Below are 18,293 nucleotides of genomic sequence, written 5' to 3' on the forward strand. Positions count from 1 at the left end.
AGGACTCTACCTCCTACTATTCTGGTACCACACTTAACGTGTTTCTTTGTTGTTGTTTAGTTGTCTTAGTCGTGTTCAACTCTCTGTGACCCCATGAATCAGTGCATCCCTTGGAAACTCTCACTTTCTTCTCAGAGCTTCTCCTTATTTATGTCCATGGAGTTTTCTTGGCAAAATACTGGAGTGGTTTGCCAGTTCCTTCTCCAGGTGGATCACATTTAGTCTAAACTCTCAGCTATGACCTGTCCATCTTGGGTGGCCCTGCACAGCATAGCTCATAGCGTCTTGGAGTTATCCAAGCCCTTTCGCCGTTACAAGGCAGTGATCCATGAAGGGGAACGTATTTCTTACATCCCCCCATTTCGTCCAAGAAATTCAGAATAGGGTTCGGTGAGTGTGATAATTTCCTGTTTCTCTTCTTTCAAATCTCAGGTTCTGTTCTCTACATTTCCACACCTGTATGCAATTTATTTTCATCAAAACCCGTCAGATTTTAGTGTCACTTTCTAATATACACTTCTGTTTTTCAAAACAATTTTCCATAACGTGATGTTTTTGTGTGAGTTGTATTCGTTCTTGTACACAGTACTTGGCAGGAGAATGACATTCCAAAATTCCAAGAAAAATAAATTTTGAAGGATGGCTGAATTTTGGTCCACATATTGCTTTTGGAAAGTGTGGATTTGGTCAGTTCTGAGTTAAATGCGAACTGAATCAAATTTATTCCCCTAGTTCAGGGTGGTGTACATGGTTTGACAGAGAGAGGGAGGGAGGGAGGGAAGGAGAGAGAGAGAGAGAGAGAGAGAGAGAGAGAGAGAGAGAGAGATTGGCTTAGGTTCACAGTTGAGTGTGACTTTGAAGCTCTCCCAATGCTGTTGGTCTTTAACTCCTATTATCCCTGACTACTGGGCATGCCAGCTAGGCCTGTTGAGAGCCGAAGTACAAGTACATATGGAGATCCATAAGTCCCCCTCTCCTGATCTAGCCACTACACTGCTTTGGCATTAAATTGCTACCATTCAGAAAGGGGGCTCAGTTTGGTTTATGAGTCAAGAGTCTAGAAAGGCACCATTCTCCCTAACCCAGGCCTCTGGTCTAAGTCCCCAACACATTCTGAGTAGCCCTACAAGGGCTACTACTCAGCTTCAGCACCACTGGTGTCACGGACAGCTCCCTGTTCTGCTCTGTTGTAAACATCAAAGGCGTTGCTGGTGTGAACCATTCTTGGGGACACACTGGCGCTTGCTGATGCTGAGACGGTTGGCTCCGAGGCTTCTAGGTTATGAGCTCAGTGGTGTTCCTGCCTCCTCTGAGGTTTTGAAGACTAAAAAACTATCTCTAATACTTGCTGTTTTCGAAGCAGGCTGCAGGGAGGAATGCTGAGGTTCAAAACCATTTGGTTGTTCAGTGTAGAGCACACAATATTTCTGAAGATTTGTTGGAATCTATACCTGAAGGATTTCAGGAGTTTATGCTTGCTTGGCGCAGATTGTTCATCTGTTTATAGCATGAGAATTGTGGGTTTGAGCCCCACGTGGGGCAAGAGATTCCTGCATTGCAGGGAGTTTAAGGGACCTCATGGTCCCTTCCAATTCTACAATTCTGTGATTCTATGGTATTTGTTTTTACCGTTCCACTATTTTATAATTATATGCTCTGTTCATGTGGGTTGTTGTTTTTGCTTTTTTTTAACCTAGTAGTTTCAATATTTAATTGTTTGCTGGAAACCCTCCAGGGCCAAAGAGTGGGATGGCGGCAGTAAACAAACAAACAACCACAAAGGAAAGATTATCCACAGTGGTCTGAAAGGCACACTGTGTTCCCTGTTCAAAAGTGCACATCTTTTTCCAAGCAGTAGAATGGAAATCTGAATCATTGTTGTGGCTCACACGTGTTATTGTTGTCTGCCATTTGCTTATAATTGACCATTAAGCCTCAAATCTGCTTTCTATTTGCAATATTTCATTGCAACGGGAAGCGGGTAGTCTTTTGGAACAGTAGCTAAAGCCCACAGAGAATTGTTAGTTATTTAAAAGCATTTATTTTCTTTCTTAAAAAGAAAATACTTACAAAGTTAGCAAAAAGAAAGAGAAGGGGAAAGAAATGTGTGTGTGTGTGTGTGTGTGTGTGTGTGTGTGTGTGTGAGAGAGAGAGAGAGAGAGAGAGAGAGAGAGAGAGAGAGAGAGAGAGAGTGTTAAGAATTGGTGCCTGAGTTTTCATTCTCCACCTCTCCTGTTCCCCTTTACCTTGTGTTGTTGTGTTTCTTTGGCAATTAGATTTTTATTAAAGTTTTCCATAATACATTAAAATAGCGGTTACAAAAATTCAAACAAAATAAGTGCAAGATGGAGTCCTCTCTTAAAAGTAATTCTTAGCCCTTACAACCACCTGCAGAAGATAGTAGCTCCTCCCACCTCTCACCTGGTATTTTTCCTTTCTCCTCCCAGCCTCTTACCCTGGGAGACCAGTGTGTCATATTTCTTCTGATTGTAAGCCTGTGAGCAGGGACACTCCTGCTTTAATTGGATGTATGTAGTCACTGTGGGAACCTTCCTGGCTTAAGAGTTGAATAGAAATGCATTAAACAAATAAGAAATAATAAAACCCCACCATCAGTGGGCACAGAAGCCACCAATACTTGTAAGTAAAGGTAAAGGACCCCTGGGCGATTAAGTCTAGTCAAAGGCAACTGTGGGGTGTGGCGCTCATCTCGCTTTTCAGGCCGAGGGAGCTGGTGTTTGTCCACAGACACCTTTCCAGGTCATGTGGCCAGCATGGTGTCAGAGGCTTAGTGCTGTCCAGCTGGCCATAGATAAGACTCCGGGCTCCCAGCCAGTTCCAAACAATTGATTTATTTGACAAAGTTCAAACGTACATCTCCAGCGTTTCCATTAACCTCCTTCCCCTTGTGCGTCAGTTGCTCCCTCTAATGTTACTTCCTCCTTTTCCTCACCCAGCATGCAAGTCTGCAAAAACTCCTCCCCTTACTTCCTCTGTGTATAGCATGACTTGTCCCAGGCTCATCTTCCTCCCCCTCTACGTCAGACTGACTGTCAGACGACAAGCTGCTGATAATCTCTTTAGGCTCTCTATAACTGCTGGTTTCTGTCCTTTCATCTTTTCCCGTTTGCCTCTCCCTGACACATGACTAAACCGCTTCTGGCACAACGGGACACCGTGATGGAAACCAGAGCACACGGAAATGTCGTTTACCTTCCCACCACAGCAGTATCTATTTATCTACTTGCTATGCTTTTGAACTGCTAGGGTGGCAGGAGCTGGGACAGAGCAACGGGAGCTCAGCCCGTCACAGGGATTCGAACCGCCGACCTTCCAATTAGCAAACCCAAGAGGCTCAGTGGTTTAAACCACAGGGCCACCCGCTCCCTACCAATACATATACCTTAAGTCAAACATATAAGTCAACTTACAGCCTCCAGATGTCCAAACAGAAATCCACATGAAACTGACGTTCAAATGCAGCCAGGCCAGTGAGGTTCTCAGACCACTGCATAACAGACCACAGGGCATTTATCCTCCCAGATCATAACCGATGGTGCCCCTCTTTGCAAGAATCTCTTTGTTTGTACATTTGTTGCTCTATTGTAGGACATGTATTCAATCGACTTTACAATATCCCATATTCTTTCAAACCATTCTGAGACTGGGGCTGCTGCTGGTGGCTCTCCCCCCCCACACACACACATGATTTAGCCATTTTTATTTTGCAGGAGATAGTTCAACGTTACCGCCAAATCCTCCTCTACTACGGCATCTTTCAAATGGTTCAATATTTGGGGTTCGTCTGGGAACGGCTATCCAATACTTTTCTATAATAAGATTCATCCTGTCGATGCCCTTGTTCTCCTTCCATTTCAGCACGCCTACCTGACAACCATCAAAACCATCTACACTGTGGGCTACAGCATCTCCACCACCTCCCTTGCTATGGCCATCATGGTCCTCATCGCATTCAGGTATGTTCATGGGAACCTGACAGGTAGGGTGCTCACTAGAGGTATATGACTTTAGGAGAATCCCTTCCTCCAAGGGATTTCATTTCTGCCTGAACATTGAGCTATCTTTTATTACATCAGCTAGACTGGTGACAGCGAGTGGCTGTCAGAACCATGTAACACTTAAAGGATCTACATTGGCTCCCAGTATGTTTCCGAGCAAAGTGTTGGTGCTGACCTTTAAAACCTTCAATGGTCTCAGCCCAGTATACCTAAAGGAGCATCTCCACCCCCATCATTCAACTTGGACACTGAGGTCCAGCTCCGAGGGCCTTCTGGTGGTTCCCTCACTGCGAGAAGTGAAGTTAGAGGGAACCAGGCAGAGGGCCTATTTGGTGGTGGTGCCCGCCCTGTGGAACGCCCTCCCATCAGATGTCAAGGAGCTACACACCTTTTAGAAGACATCTGAAGGCAGCCCTGTGTCAGGAATTTTTTAATGTTTGGTGTTTTTATATGCGTTGGAAGCTGCCCAGAATGTCTGGGGCAACCCTGCCAAATGGGCAGGGTGCAAATAATAAAATGATGACGACGATGATGATTACTGTTACTACTACTTAAGTTTACTAGGTAGACAAGCATAGGGTTGACACTGACGGTCTCTTAGCTTCTGCTCTCAGCCTCTTATGGTTCCATGTTCTGCTCCTGCAGGAGGCTCCGTTGCCCCAGAAACTACATCCATGTCCATCTCTTTTTCACCTTCATCTTGAAGACCATTGCCGTCTTCGTCAAGGATGAGGTTCTTTTCAAAACAGAAGATGTTGATTATTGTAGCTTTTCCACGGTAAGGTGTAAAAAAGTGTGACTTGCTTGCATCTCTGGTTTTCTTCTGTGTGTGTCATGGCCACAAGGGTACCAGGGCTGCTTTCCTCTGCTTGCTCCTTCTCCTAAAGCACAAACTATAGCCTGGGAACCTTCTGAAGAACCTAAAGGGAGGGGGGGACACACCAACTGCCTGGTTCTAGCAGAACAAAGCTTCATGCAATCTGGCATTCTGCTTTCAGCTGGAGACAGAGTCTGTCACAAAGTGAGCCAGCAGTAAATCACACCATTCAAAGTCGGAGTTAACTTTTTATTAACAAGAATACAATCTTCACAGCCTTGGCTGGGTGTCAGGCCTTAGGAACACAGCAGCTCAATTTCATGAATTGGTTGCTGAGTCTGAATGTCCCTGACTCACTACCACTTCTCTGGGTATAACAAGTCCCTGAGAGGGATGGGAGGAAAAGAGCAACTCAACACTCATTTAATGCTGAATCTATCAAATCAGAATTTTCCAAAACATTTTGTTTTTAGCTGTTTTCATTTTTTAATCTGTAAACTAACTTGAGGGAAAAGGTTGGAGTATAAATTTAACAATAACGATAATGATGATAAAATGCAAACCGAAACACAGCTACTTTTCAAAATTCACACTTATCTGAATTTTGTGGTGTAGTTCTCCAAACATGGATCAGGCCAGTTTGCCTATCTAGTCCAGCATCCTGTTCTCACCAGATGCCTGTGGAAACTCAAAAACAGCCCTCACCTCTTTTGGTTTCCAGGAAATTTGGAAGCTTTCTTGCCTCCAACTGCAAACGAGGTTTACAAAAATGCACATATCAGGGAAAAGTAAGGCTTTTTTTCAGCTGGAACTCACCAGAACTCTGTTCCAGCACCTCTCAGGTTGGGCACCATTGCCGTTCTAAGAGAACAAGGGAGGCGTTCATAGTGAGTTCTGGCACTTCTTTATCTAGAAAAAGAGCACTGGGAGGAAGCAAACATAAAAAGGGAACTTATTAGTAAAAATAACATACAAAATGCATTATATTAGGGGAAACTGCTTGTGGAAACGTGTACATTGGTGAAAGAAAATTGCATTCTTCTTCTTCTTCTTCTTCTTCTTCTTCTTCTTCTTCTTCTTCTTCGATTCCTCATAGCCAATTAAGATTGTCTTCCATGAATATAGTCTTAACAAGGAGTCCGTAAGTGACTGTGGAGGCCAGTTCTGGATCCACACGTCCTTCCACAGTGGGGACATTGGTTTCCAGGTGGGAGTTGATCATGGTGAGGGTTTGCCAAGCATGCCTCCCTCTTAGCACGTTTCTCCCTTGTGTCCTGAGTTCAAGTGTCTTCAAAACGTGTGACACCTTTGGTAAAGGCTGTTCGCCAATTGGAGCGTTCACAGGCAAGTGTTTCCTAGTTGTCAGTGTTTATTCTACATTTTTAAAGATTTGCCTTGAGACAGTCTCTAAACCTCTTTTGTTGACCACCAGCATTACGCTTTCCATTTTTAAGTTCAGAATAGAGTTGTTGCTTTGGAAGATGATAACCAGGCATCCACAAAGCATGACCAGTCCAACGAAGTTGATGTTGAAGAATCATTGTTTCAACACGGGTGATATTTGCCTCTTCCAGTACACTGGCATTAGTCTGCCTGTCTTCCCAAGTGATGTGTAAAAATTTCTGGAGACATCATTGATGGAATCTTTTAAGGAGTTGGAGATGGCATTTATAAGTGGCCCGTGTTTCACAAGCATACAGTAAGGTTAGGCTGACAAATCTTTTAAAAATAAAATTCACAAATTGCTGCAAAATGTAGAGAATTTGAAAACTGATATGCCCCAAATCTACAAATACTACACATGGATGCTGTTAGAATTGGGCTGAGGAACCTGTGTCCAAACGTTGTACTCCAACTGCCATCAGCCCCAGCAAGCACGGACAATGGCCATGGATTATGGGAGTTGTAGTCCACAACAAATGAATGTTTCTACCCTCTCCATAATTTCCTTCTGAAGCTCCCTTGAAACTCAGGGGTAGTTTGTGCAATATGGGAGCCTATAGTTTGTGCCGTCAGGGCACCTATAGAAGGGTTCTGAGTTTGTTTTGTTCTTGTTCATATTATGTCTTTTGTGTTTCTGTTTTGTATTTCTATGCTGTGAACTGCCATGAGATCTTTTATGAAGGGCAGTATGCAAATTTAAGAAATAATAGTAATAATAATAATAACACACACACACACAACCAAAAAAACCAAAGCAATGCCCTACAAATGAAGGTGCTCGTTGAAGTTTCACTTTCTGTGTTCTTTAGACCGAATGCAAGATCTCGGTGGTTTTCTGTCAATATTTCACAATGGCTAACTTCATGTGGCTGCTGGTGGAAGCTCTCTACCTCAACTGCCTGCTGCTGTCCTCCTTTCCCCATGGACGAAAATATTACTGGTGGCTCATGCTGTTTGGCTGGGGTAAGTGAGGAGGACTTGCAGTAGTGGTGGACTTCAGGCTGGCAAGCCAAATGCTGCTCTCCAAGCCACCCCAAGTCTGGCCCCTAGATGTTTATCCAGGCCACTCCCCTCACTAACTCTGCTTCACCCCCAAGTGCTTTTGCCTGGCTGGAATTTGCCCTTGAACTCTGATCCTGTGCACGCTGCACATTACCTCGTAAATCCCCGGAATGCTGCAGCAGCCAACAGCAGTCCTACTCTGGTGTAAAGCCTCATATCTGGGCCCATAACCTCAATGTCAGAATCTGGGGTCAAAAAGGCCAACTGGCTTGGCCCCAGCTGGAGTGTCTCCCCTCAGCCTTGCCGCTGCGGAGATCCATCAACCTCTGCTCCATAGTGCATCAGTGACTCAAGCTTGCAGATTTGAACACACTTTACTCAGCGTGTAAAATGCACAACAGAAGAGGCTTGAGGCTGTAGACACATACTAAACTATGCATTTATTACACATAAATCAGGACAAAGAAAACATGGCATCTCTCCTTGCCGTCTTCTCGGAGAGAGACAGAAAACAAAAGCCATACGGAGCGGAAGTTCCACTCACGCCAGCCATCTGTGCTGGAATGTAAACAGACATGTGACATGGAACAATCCCATGTCTGCAGCAAAGGGTGGGATGGAATCCCAACACCGGGCACCAGAGCGGCTATCCCGTGCCTGGGAGGGCACCCTCCCCGCCACAGTCCCCCTCGGGAGCATGGCTGCCCTGGACAGCGTGGGCATATGCACCGCCGCTGTCTGGATGCTGCTGGACTACAACTCCCATCAGCCCCCAACAAGCATGGCCAGGAATGATGGGAGTTGTAGTACAGCAACATTTGGAGAGCCAAAGGTTCATCACACCTGCTCTAGAGACACAGATCAAGGATCTGTCACCTTAACAAGTAGGTGTCAGTTTTGGAAAATGATGCGGGTTGATTGCATCCATAAAAATCACCATGTCCTCTGTTTTCGATCCTACAGGTGTTCCAACGGTTTTTACCATACTGTGGATATTAGTCAAGGTGCATTTGGAAGACATTTCGTGAGTCATGTCCTATGTTCAGATTCAGAAAAATGAGTATGGGGGGGGGGGCACAGGAGACAAGAAAGTAATCCAGGCTTCCAGAAATACCGGCCCACCAAGCTATGGATCTATGAGCCATGCATGGTTACTCACCCTGGAGGTGTTCATCTCCTTTTTGGTGGTCAACCTGCTATTGCAAACATGGCAAGAGGTGGCTGTTGGCCTGTGTTTGGATTGTAATGTGTGTGTATCACAAATTGTGCAGGCTTAAAGTGGTCAGATTAGTGTTGGGCTGGTGCTTAACACACACAAAAATAATAATAATAATAAATGCCTGGAAGATCATTATTGCTCAGGTAAAGAAGAAGAAGAAGAGTTTCATAGAATCATAGAATCATAGAGTTGGAAGAGACCACAAGGGCCATCGAGTCCAACCCCCTGCCAAGCAGGAAACACCATCAGAGCACTCCTGACATATGGTTGTCAAGCCTCTGCTTAAAGACCTCCAAAGTAGGAGACTCCACCACACTCCTTGGCAGCAAATTCCACTGTCGAACAGCTCTTACTGTCAGGAAGTTCTTCCTAATGTTTAGGTGGAATCTTCTTTCTTGTAGTTTGGATCCATTGCTCTGTGTCCGCTTCTCTGGAGCAGCAGAAAACAACCTTTCTCCCTCCTCTATGTGACATCCTTTTATATATTTGAACATGGCTATCATATCACCCCTTAACCTCCTCTTCTCCAGGCTAAACATGCCCAGTTCCCTTAGCCGTTCCTCATAAGGCATCGTTTCCAGGCCTTTGACCATTTTGGTTGCCCTCCTCTGGACACGTTCCAGTTTGTCAGTGTCCTTCTTGAATTGTGGTGCCCAGAACTGGACACAGTACTCCAGGTGTGGTCTGACCAGAGCAGAATACAGTGGCATTATTACTTCCCTTGATCTAGATGCTATACTCCTATTGATGCAGCCCAGAATTGCATTGGCTTTTTTAGCTGCCGTGTCACACTGTTGGCTCATGTCAAGTTTGTGGTCAACCAAGACTCCTAGATCCTTTTCACATGTACTGTTCTCAAGCCAGGTGTCCCCCATCTTGTATTTGTGCCTCTCATTTTTTTTGCCCAAGTGCAATACTTTACATTTCTCCCTGTTAAAATTCATCTTGTTTGTTTTGGCCCAGTTCTCTAATCTGTCAAGGTCGTTTTGAAGTGTGATCCTGTCCTCTGGGGTGTTAGCCACCCCTCCCAGTTTGGTGTCATCTGCAAATTTGATCAGGATGCCCTTGAGTCCATCATCCAAGTCATTGATAAAGATGTTGAATAAGACCGGGCCCAAGACAGAACCCTGTGGCACCCCACTAGTCACTCTTCTCCAGGATGAAGAGGAACCATTGATGAGCACCCTTTGGGTTCGGTCAGTCAGCCAGTTACAAATCCACTGAGTGGTAGCATAGTCAAGACCGCATTTTACCAGCTTCTTTACAAGAATATCATGGGGCACCTTGTCAAATGCCTTGCTGAAATCAAGGTAGGCTACATTCACTGCGTTCCCTTCATCTACCAGGCTTGTAATTCTGTCAAAAAACGAGATCAGGTTAGTCTGACATGACTTATTTTTCAGAAATCCATGCTGACTATTGGTGATCACAGTATTCCTTTCTAGGTGCTCACAGACTGTTTGCTTAATGATCTGCTCCAGAATCTTCCCTGGTATTGATGTCAGACTGACTGGGCGGTAATTATTTGGGTCCTCTCTTTTCCCCTTTTTGAAAATAGGGACAACATTTGCCCTCCTCCAGTCTGCCGGGACTTCGCCTGTTCTCCAGGAATTCTCAAAGATGACTGCCAGTGGTTCTGAGATCACATCTGCCAGTTCTTTTAATACTCTTGGATGCAGTTCATCTGGCCCTGGAGACTTGAATACATCTAAACTAGCCAAATATTCTTGTACTATCTCCTTAGTTATTCTGGGCTGTGTTTCCTTTGCTGAATCATTTGCTCCAAATTCTTCAGGTCGGGCATTGTTTTCTTTATCGGAGAAGACTGAGGCAAAGAAGGCATTGAGGAGTTCAGCCCTTTCTGTGTCCCCTGTTTGCATTTCACCATCTTCTCCTCTGAGTGACCCCACTGTTTCTTTGTTCTTCCTTTTGCTACGAACATACCCATAAAAGCCTTTTTTGTTGCTTTTAACCTCTCTAGCAAGCCTGAGTTCATTCTGTGCTTTAGCTTTTCTGACTTTGTGTCTACATGTGCTGGCTATTTGTTTGAATTCCTCTTTGGTGGTTTCCCCCCTTTTCCATTTTTTGTACACATCCTTTTTTAATCTTAATTCAGTTAAAAGTTCTTTAGATAGCCACCCTGGCTTCTTTAGGCACCTTCCATGTTTCCGTCTCATTGGTATTGCCTGACGTTGTGCTTTTACTATCTCCCTCTTAACAAACTCCCAGCCATCATGAACTCCCTTTCCTTTTAGTATTGTTGTCCATGGGATCTCACCCAGCACTTCCCTAAGTTTTATGAAGTCGGCTTTCTTAAAGTCAAGAAATTGAGTCCTAGTATGCTTGGCTGCCTTTCCGCTGTATAGTAAACTTCAGAAGAGCATGATCACTCGCGCCTAATGATCCTTCCACTTCTACCCCACTAACCAGGTCATCAACATTGGTTAGGACCAGATCTAAAATGGCTGTTCCTCTTGTTGCTTCTCCCACTTTCTGGACAATGAAGTTGTCTGCAAGGCCAGTGAGGAATCTGTTTGACCTTATGCTCTTGGCTGAGTTTGACGTCCAACAAATATCCGGGTAATTGAAGTCCCCCCATTACTACTATCTCCCTTCCTTTTGCATGCTTGGCCATCTGTTCCAGGAAGGCATCATCTATGTCCTCCGTTTGGCTTGGGGATCTATAGTAAACTCCCACAATGAGGTCTCTGTTATTCTTCTCTCCCTTAATTTTGACCCAAATGCTCTCACTTTGGCTTTGAGGATCTAAATCTTGGATCTCTTCACAGGTATACACATCCTTGACATATAACACCACTCCTCCTCCTTTCTTGTCTGGTCTGTTTCTCTGAAATAGATTGTATCCCCCCATTATTACATTCCAATCGTGGGACTTATCCCACCAGGTTTCAGTGATGCCTATTATGTCATATTTAGTTTGCTGTACTAAGAGCTCAAGCTCATCTTGTTTATTTCCCATGCTTTGTGCATTAGTGTACAGACATTGAAGTCCATTAATCATTCCCCCGTGTCTCTTATTTAAGGATTTTTTCCTCCCACCACTAGGTCCACGTGCTGTTTGCTCCATTTGGTCTATGACATTTGGATGATCATCTTCATTAATTGATAGACTCCTACCTTCAGGAGCACTGTCTCCCTCCCCCACATTAGTCAGTTTAAAGCCCTCCTGATGAGGTTTCTGAGATTTTTGGCAAAAACATTTCTCCCAACCGTTGTGAGGTGCAGCCCATCACGTGCCAGAAGTCCATCTTCAAGAAACTGCAGTCCGTGATCTAAGAATCCAAACCGTTCCTGTTTACACCATTTGCGAAGCCAGCTGTTCACTTCCACTATTTCCCCCTCTCTCCCTGGGCCACGTCGTTCAACTGGGAGGACAGATGAGATGACAATTTGTGCATTTAGTTGCTTCAATTTCCTGCCGAATTGGAAGTTTGGAATTGATATCCCGCTTTATCACTACCCGAAGGAGTCTCAAAGCGGCTAACATTCTCCTTTCCCTTCCTCCCCCACAACAAACACTCTGTGAGGCTGAGAGACTTTAGAGAAGTGTGTCTAGCCCAAAGTCACCCAGCAGCTGCATGTGCAGGAGCAGAGAAGCGAACCCAGTTCACCAGATTACGAGTCTACCGCTCCTAACCACTACACCACACCGGAAGACCCTTATGGCATTTCTCATCTCAGACCCTCCAAGTGTCCCTGTTTTCCAGGGACATCCCTGATTTGGGCAAAGCATTGTGTAAAAATACACAGTAAAATGCTGGCAAATTTTGGAGGAGGACTTTTTAAACAAAAGAGATTGTAAAGTGATGCAAAAATGAGACAAAGCAAATTTAAGACCGCCTTGATTAGAGGGTGCCACAAGTCGGCTGTGTTGCACATACAAGCACTGTCTTCCCACATTTGACTGCTGCCTCCTCTGTCCCCTGAGGCAGTTGTCTCTGTAAAATAGTAGGGCCGGCCCTGTTAAGAACAGACCACCCTCCACTCCACCAATACCAATGGAGAGGGAGACACAAGAGGAAGGATAAATAATTCAGTCATACAATATTCAGAAAAGATCACACGTTCATTTGCATTAACCATTGCATGTTCTTTCCAGTTGCTGGGATGCAAACCAAGGTTCTCCTTACTGGTGGCTAATCAAAGGACCCATTATATTTTCTGTTGGGGTATGTGTACTATTTGCCTTTTTGTACATTTGAAAGGTGGGAAGTTCTGGCTTTCATAACTGTGTGTGTGTGTGTGTGTGTGTGTGTGTGTGTTAAGGAGAGAGAGAGAGAAGTTCAAAGACTGCTAACGCTTCATCCCAGTCTCTGCTGATCAAGGCCTTTTTAAATCTTGCCTACTGCTTAATTTTATCCAGTGGTTCTAGTGGTTATTTGGTTGTTGTTGTTGTTAATGTCGTGGTTTATTGCAGAGTAAGCCAAACCTTCTCAGAAGAGGGTTTTCTGAGATTTTTTTCTTTTATTTTTAACTCCCATAGAAAAAGAGTGTGCTTGTATTGGGTATGAACTTTCGCATATCTTTGGGCAAATATCAATACAGTCATAACTCGGGATGAATACGCTTCAGGTTGAGTGCTTTCAGATTGCGCTCCGTGGCGACCTGGAAGTAACGGAACATGTTACTTCCGGGTTTCGCCACTCGCACATGCGCAGATGCTCAAAATGATGTCACACGCATGCGCGGAAGAGGCGAAACGCGACCCGCACAGGTGCAGTCGTGCAGTCGCATCATACATTCCTTTCAGGATGCGAATAGGGCTCTGGAACAGATCCCGTTCACATCCAGATGTACCACTGTAAATATAGCCGAAAAGAAAAGAAAGAAAATGAGTGTGTTTTCCAGAATATGATTTGAATATTTTCCCCCATTCCTGCAAAGCAGACCCTCAGCTGTCAATATCATTTCTCCATCCAGAACATTTCAGAGGATATATTTTAAATCTGGTGAAGGGCGGCCAATCAATCCATCAATCAATAAAAAAATATATTGTCTTAACATTAACTGTGTTCTCTTCTTCCCTCTTCCCCTCTCTCCTCCCTACATCTGGGACAGGTCAACTTCATTCTTTTTATCAACATCATCAGAATCCTGCTGAAAAAACTGGACCCGGGACAAATCAGTTTCAACAACTCATCTCAGTACAGGTGAATTGAGTGGAACCAGCCAGCATGAAGTGCTGGCAGGCTGCATACTGTGAACATATTTTTGAGCAGAGGGCTTAGAGAAAGATCTGAGGTTCCTATGAATTTGGAATGGGGTGAAGGTAGTGGAATGTTTCTTTTTCATTCCTTAATTCTAGAACATCTGGGGTGGGGGTGTGACACATTGGGAATGATTGTTTATGTACTATTTTATTTATTTCAGGCATTAAAAAAAAAACCCCTACTCTTTGGCTAAAAAGACTCCTGGAGTGCCTTGTACATTTCAAAATGAGGCAGTGTCTGCTCTCAGGCTTGCAATCTAAGAGGCACAGCACAAAAGGGAAAAAGGGAGGAGGAGGGAGGAGGAAAAACAAGCAAACCCAGGCACTTAGTTCTCAGTTATAAAACTGGAGCATGAACAGTTCGAGGAGAGGAGAAGCCAAATGTTTTTCGTCTCTCGGCCAGTAGTGTGGTCCTGCTCCAGACCTCTCCCTCAGTGGTAGAAAGCTTAGGATGGAAGGGAGTTCCTTTAGCAAATGTGCAGGATTCATGGCCACAGAGTATGAGGGAATGGGGCACTGGTGCACCAATCTCAGCCAGTCCCCACTGTGGCGATCACACAGGGTCCCCGGACGTTTCATCATCTATTGATCCCTGTGCCACTACATTATTTCTCACTGCCACCACCCAGGCCCTACCTGGTACAATACTGAGTCCATTCAGGGTTAACATAAACTTCTGTTTATTTATTGCAGTTTAACAAGCGTGTGGTTTCATAAACAGTATTGGTCAATTACAATCACGGGGTGCCTATACAGACCTATAACTTCCGCTACCTGCTATCCCTCACTAAACAACCTCTCAGATATTTACTTGTCTTCCTAGCTCCTAACTGTTCCTGACTCAGCTTATTTTGCTACACTAACTCAACCTACCCACAGACTCTATCCCAATTCACTCCCACTGCAACCAAACTCCCAACGAACTCCCCCCTTTGCCCCTCCCAGAGCTGGTTTTATAGTCCCTCTGACTCCACCCCCTGGGTTCTGATTCGGTAACCTGTTTAACTATTTCACCTCCAGCACTCTCATATGTTAACGTCACACCCACCTGCCTCTTTACTTACAACCAGGAGGTGCCAATGGCTGCACCTTCTTGTTAGCTGTTATGTACTGAGTTGAATAGGATCCAAAAGGCGGCAGTCTGACTGGTCTGAATAAAGAGCATGAAGTCCACTCTCAACTCTGAGTATATTTCATTAGTCCTGCCTCCCATCAACAGATAGGCAGTGGGGACAAAGCTAGGATCCGTTTGCTCTCTTTTCCATTGCTCAAATTCCACTATTTGGCGGCTCCCCTTATTTCCTGCCTTGCCAGTTCCAACGGGCCCTGACAGTCACTTTAGATCAATTGAGATGCTGGGAGCGCCATCTTGTGCCTGTTTTCTGTAAGCCAGGGTGTCATGACTGTGTTTTTCTCCCAATTTCTCCTCCCGAACCAGACGCCTCTGTAAGTCGACTCTGCTCCTCATCCCTTTGTTTGGGACGCATTACATCATCTTCAATTTTCTTCCTGATTACGCCAACGTGGGGGTTCGCCTCTCCCTGGAGCTCTGCATCGGATCATTCCAGGTGAAGTATGGACTTAAGGGATTTTACAAGTGTGCTTTGCCACTCTTGAGTTGTTTTTATTATTATTTATTTATTCACTTTTTCCAGTCAGTACAAACACCAAAATAAAAAGACACGTACAAGAAAAAACTATAATAACAATAACACAAATTGACAGCGCAAATTTAGATACAGTAATATCCCTATGCCTTGTTGTTGTTTATTCCTTTAGTGGTGTCCGACTTTTCATGACCCCATAAACCAGAGCACTCCAGGCACTCCTCTCTTCCACTGCCTCCCGCAGTTTGGTCAAACTCATGCTGGTAGCTTCAAGAACACTGTCCAACCATCTCATCTTCTGTCGTTCCCTTCTCCTTGTGCCCTCCATCTTTCCCAACATCAGGGTCTTTTCCACGGAGTCTTCTCTTCTCATGAGGTGGCCAAAGTATTGGAGCCTCAGCTTCAGGACCTGTCCTTCCAGTGAGCACTCAGGGCTGATTTCCTTCAGAATGGAGAGGTTTGATCTTCTTGCAGCCCATGGGACTCTCAAGAGTCTCCTCCAGCACCATAATTCAAAAGCATCAATTCTTCGGTGATTAGCCTTATTTATGCTCCAGCTCTCACTTCCATACATAACTACTAGGAAAACCATAGCTTGAACTATACGGACCTTTGTTGGCAAGGTGATGTCTCTATGCCTACTCCTTGTTTATCACCATTCTCCCCCCCCTCTATTTCCCACTGTTATCTGCCTTGTCACTTAGATATTCATTCCAAATTTCTTTGTATTTATCCATTCTTATTTTGCATCAACAAGCAATTCTTTTGTACGTAGCTAATCTGTCCATATTATCAGTCCATATGCTCAGTGGAATCTTTCTGCGACTCTTCCAATTCATCAAAACAAGTTTTTTTGCTTCTAATATACAACCACCTTTTTTGGCCCCTCAAGAGCGTCCAAGCTTCCGGAATATAATTTAGAATTAAATCCAGTTCCCCCAAATAACAGTTTCTTTTTATTACTTTTGCTATAAATATCCTTACCTTGCTCCAGAATGCTCTGATCGCCGGGCGGTTAATCAACATATGTATTAAGTTCGCATTTTTACTCCCACATCTCCAGCAATTATCTGCACTTGTTGTTTTCTTCTAATATAATCTTGCTGGAGTCCAGTGGACTCTAAATACTATCTTCTGCTGAATAAATCTAAGCCTTAAATCTATAGAGGTTTTTTCTATTGATTTTATACTTGTCTCCCATATATCATTTGTTATCTGTACTCCTAGCTCTTTACTCCATCTTTATTTTTCATATTCTAAATCGTATTTCTTCCTGTTAAGTAAAGTTTTATATAGTGCAAGTGTAGGATTTTTTGTTTTTGTTGCAGAGATTAAATCTTGTAACAGCATGGGTGTTTCCGATGCTCCTATATCGCCAGGGCCTGCTAATCTTAGATTTAGGAGGCTCATCTTGGTTTATAATCACAGGTTAGCTCACTGCTGCTGCTCCCAGACTGAATTGCTCACACAATTCAGGGTATCATCTAAATCAGGGTTGAGGTACCTTTGTCTTTTCGATTGCCATCAGCCCCAGCCATATTTTCTGGTAGAAGAAGAAGGACCTTAAGGTCCTCCATGGGGCATACCAGGAGAGCATACCATATAACACTGGTCCTGAAAGACCTACATTGGCTCCCAGGACACTTCGGAGCACAATTCAAAGTGTTGGTGCTGACCTTTAAAGCCCTAAACGGCCTCGGCCCAGTATACCTGAAGGAGCGTCTCCACCACCACCATTCAGCCCGGACACTGAGGTCCAGCTCTGAGGGCCTTCTGGCGGTTCCCTCCCTGAGAGAAGTGAGGTTACAGGGAACCAGGCTATTATGTACTGAGCTTGGATCCTAGAACAATAGGCAGGTAGGATCCTAGAAGGCAGCAACCTGATTGGTCTGCAGAAGCCGCCCAATCCGGCTCCAGGAGGAGGTGAATCAGCAACCTGATTGGCCTGCAGGATTGGCCTACAGTCCATTCAGGCTCCAGGAGGGGAATTGAATCAGCCAATCACAGAGGACCCATTGTGTAAATAATGCATATATAGCCAGGGGTTTGGGGGGAAAGCGCTCACTCACTGTTTAGCATGAGCTGAAATAAAGAGCATGAAATCAACACTCAACTCCGAGTATGTTCCACTGGCAACAAAGGTGTGAGAAGTGAGGTTGTAGGGAACCAGGCAGAGGGCCTTCTCGGTAGTGGCGCCCACCCCATGGAACGTCCTCTCATCAGGTGTCAAGGAAATAGACAACTATCTGACTTTTAAAAGACATCTGAAGGCAGCCCTGTTTAGAGAGGTTTTCAATGTTTGACATTTTATTGTGCTTTTAATATTCTGTTGGGAACCTCTCAGAGTGACAGGGGAAACCCAGCCAAGATGGGCTGGGTAATAATAATAATAATAATAATAATAATAATAATAATAATAATATATTATTTGCCCAGCTTTGGGAAGGAGACAGGAGGACTCAAGGACCCTGCCAGAGCCTCACAGCTCCTTTTCCAAGCCCAGTTCCTCGCTACCCTGGCTTTGGGAAGGCGACATGAGGGCTGGGAGCGGTGGGGAGGAGCCTCAAATTTGGTTCTCCCCAAGGACGTGGGTGGCGCTGTGGGTTAAACCACAGAGCCTAGGACTTGCTGATCAGAAGGTCGGTGGTTCGAATCCCCGTGACAGAGTGAGCTCCCATTGCTCGGTCCCTGCTCCTGCTGAAGCCTTATTTACCTAGGGATCCATTAGCCACACCATCCCCGAACCTTGGAGGGAACAAAAAGTACCAGGAAAGCAAAAATCTTCTTTGGAGAAAAGAGTTTATTGAAAATCTGTGCACAGAGATAAGGTCTGTACTCAGAGACAACCAGCTGGATAGCTCCTGAAAATATTCTGGCTGTAGAGCAAGACACTTCAACAGACCTTTTTTATACTTTTCTGAGGACTCTTCCCCCTCCCACATCTTCCCCTATATGG

General features: G+C 44.6%; 1 protein-coding gene across 2 annotated transcripts in view; it reads left to right on the forward strand.

Moving 5' to 3' along the window:
- Positions 1-18,293, forward strand: part of GHRHR (growth hormone releasing hormone receptor) — a 443,159-nt gene that overhangs the window by 12,889 nt on the left and 411,977 nt on the right. For both annotated transcript variants that reach the window (XR_014212223.1, XM_082192539.1), the window contains exons 5-11: positions 3,880-3,977; positions 4,665-4,797; positions 7,089-7,242; positions 8,245-8,305; positions 12,621-12,690; positions 13,580-13,671; positions 15,169-15,298. Coding sequence is in view for 1 of the 2 variants with exons in the window: in XM_082192539.1 (XP_082048665.1) it covers positions 3,880-3,977; positions 4,665-4,797; positions 7,089-7,242; positions 8,245-8,305; positions 12,621-12,690; positions 13,580-13,671; positions 15,169-15,298 (738 nt within the window). In the remaining variant the exon portion in view is untranslated. The remainder of the gene's footprint in view (positions 1-3,879; positions 3,978-4,664; positions 4,798-7,088; positions 7,243-8,244; positions 8,306-12,620; positions 12,691-13,579; positions 13,672-15,168; positions 15,299-18,293) is intronic.

The sequence above is a fragment of the Podarcis vaucheri genome, assembly GCF_965113315.1.
Source record: "Podarcis vaucheri genome assembly, chromosome: 12".
NCBI classification, from domain to species: domain Eukaryota; kingdom Metazoa; phylum Chordata; class Lepidosauria; order Squamata; family Lacertidae; genus Podarcis; species Podarcis vaucheri.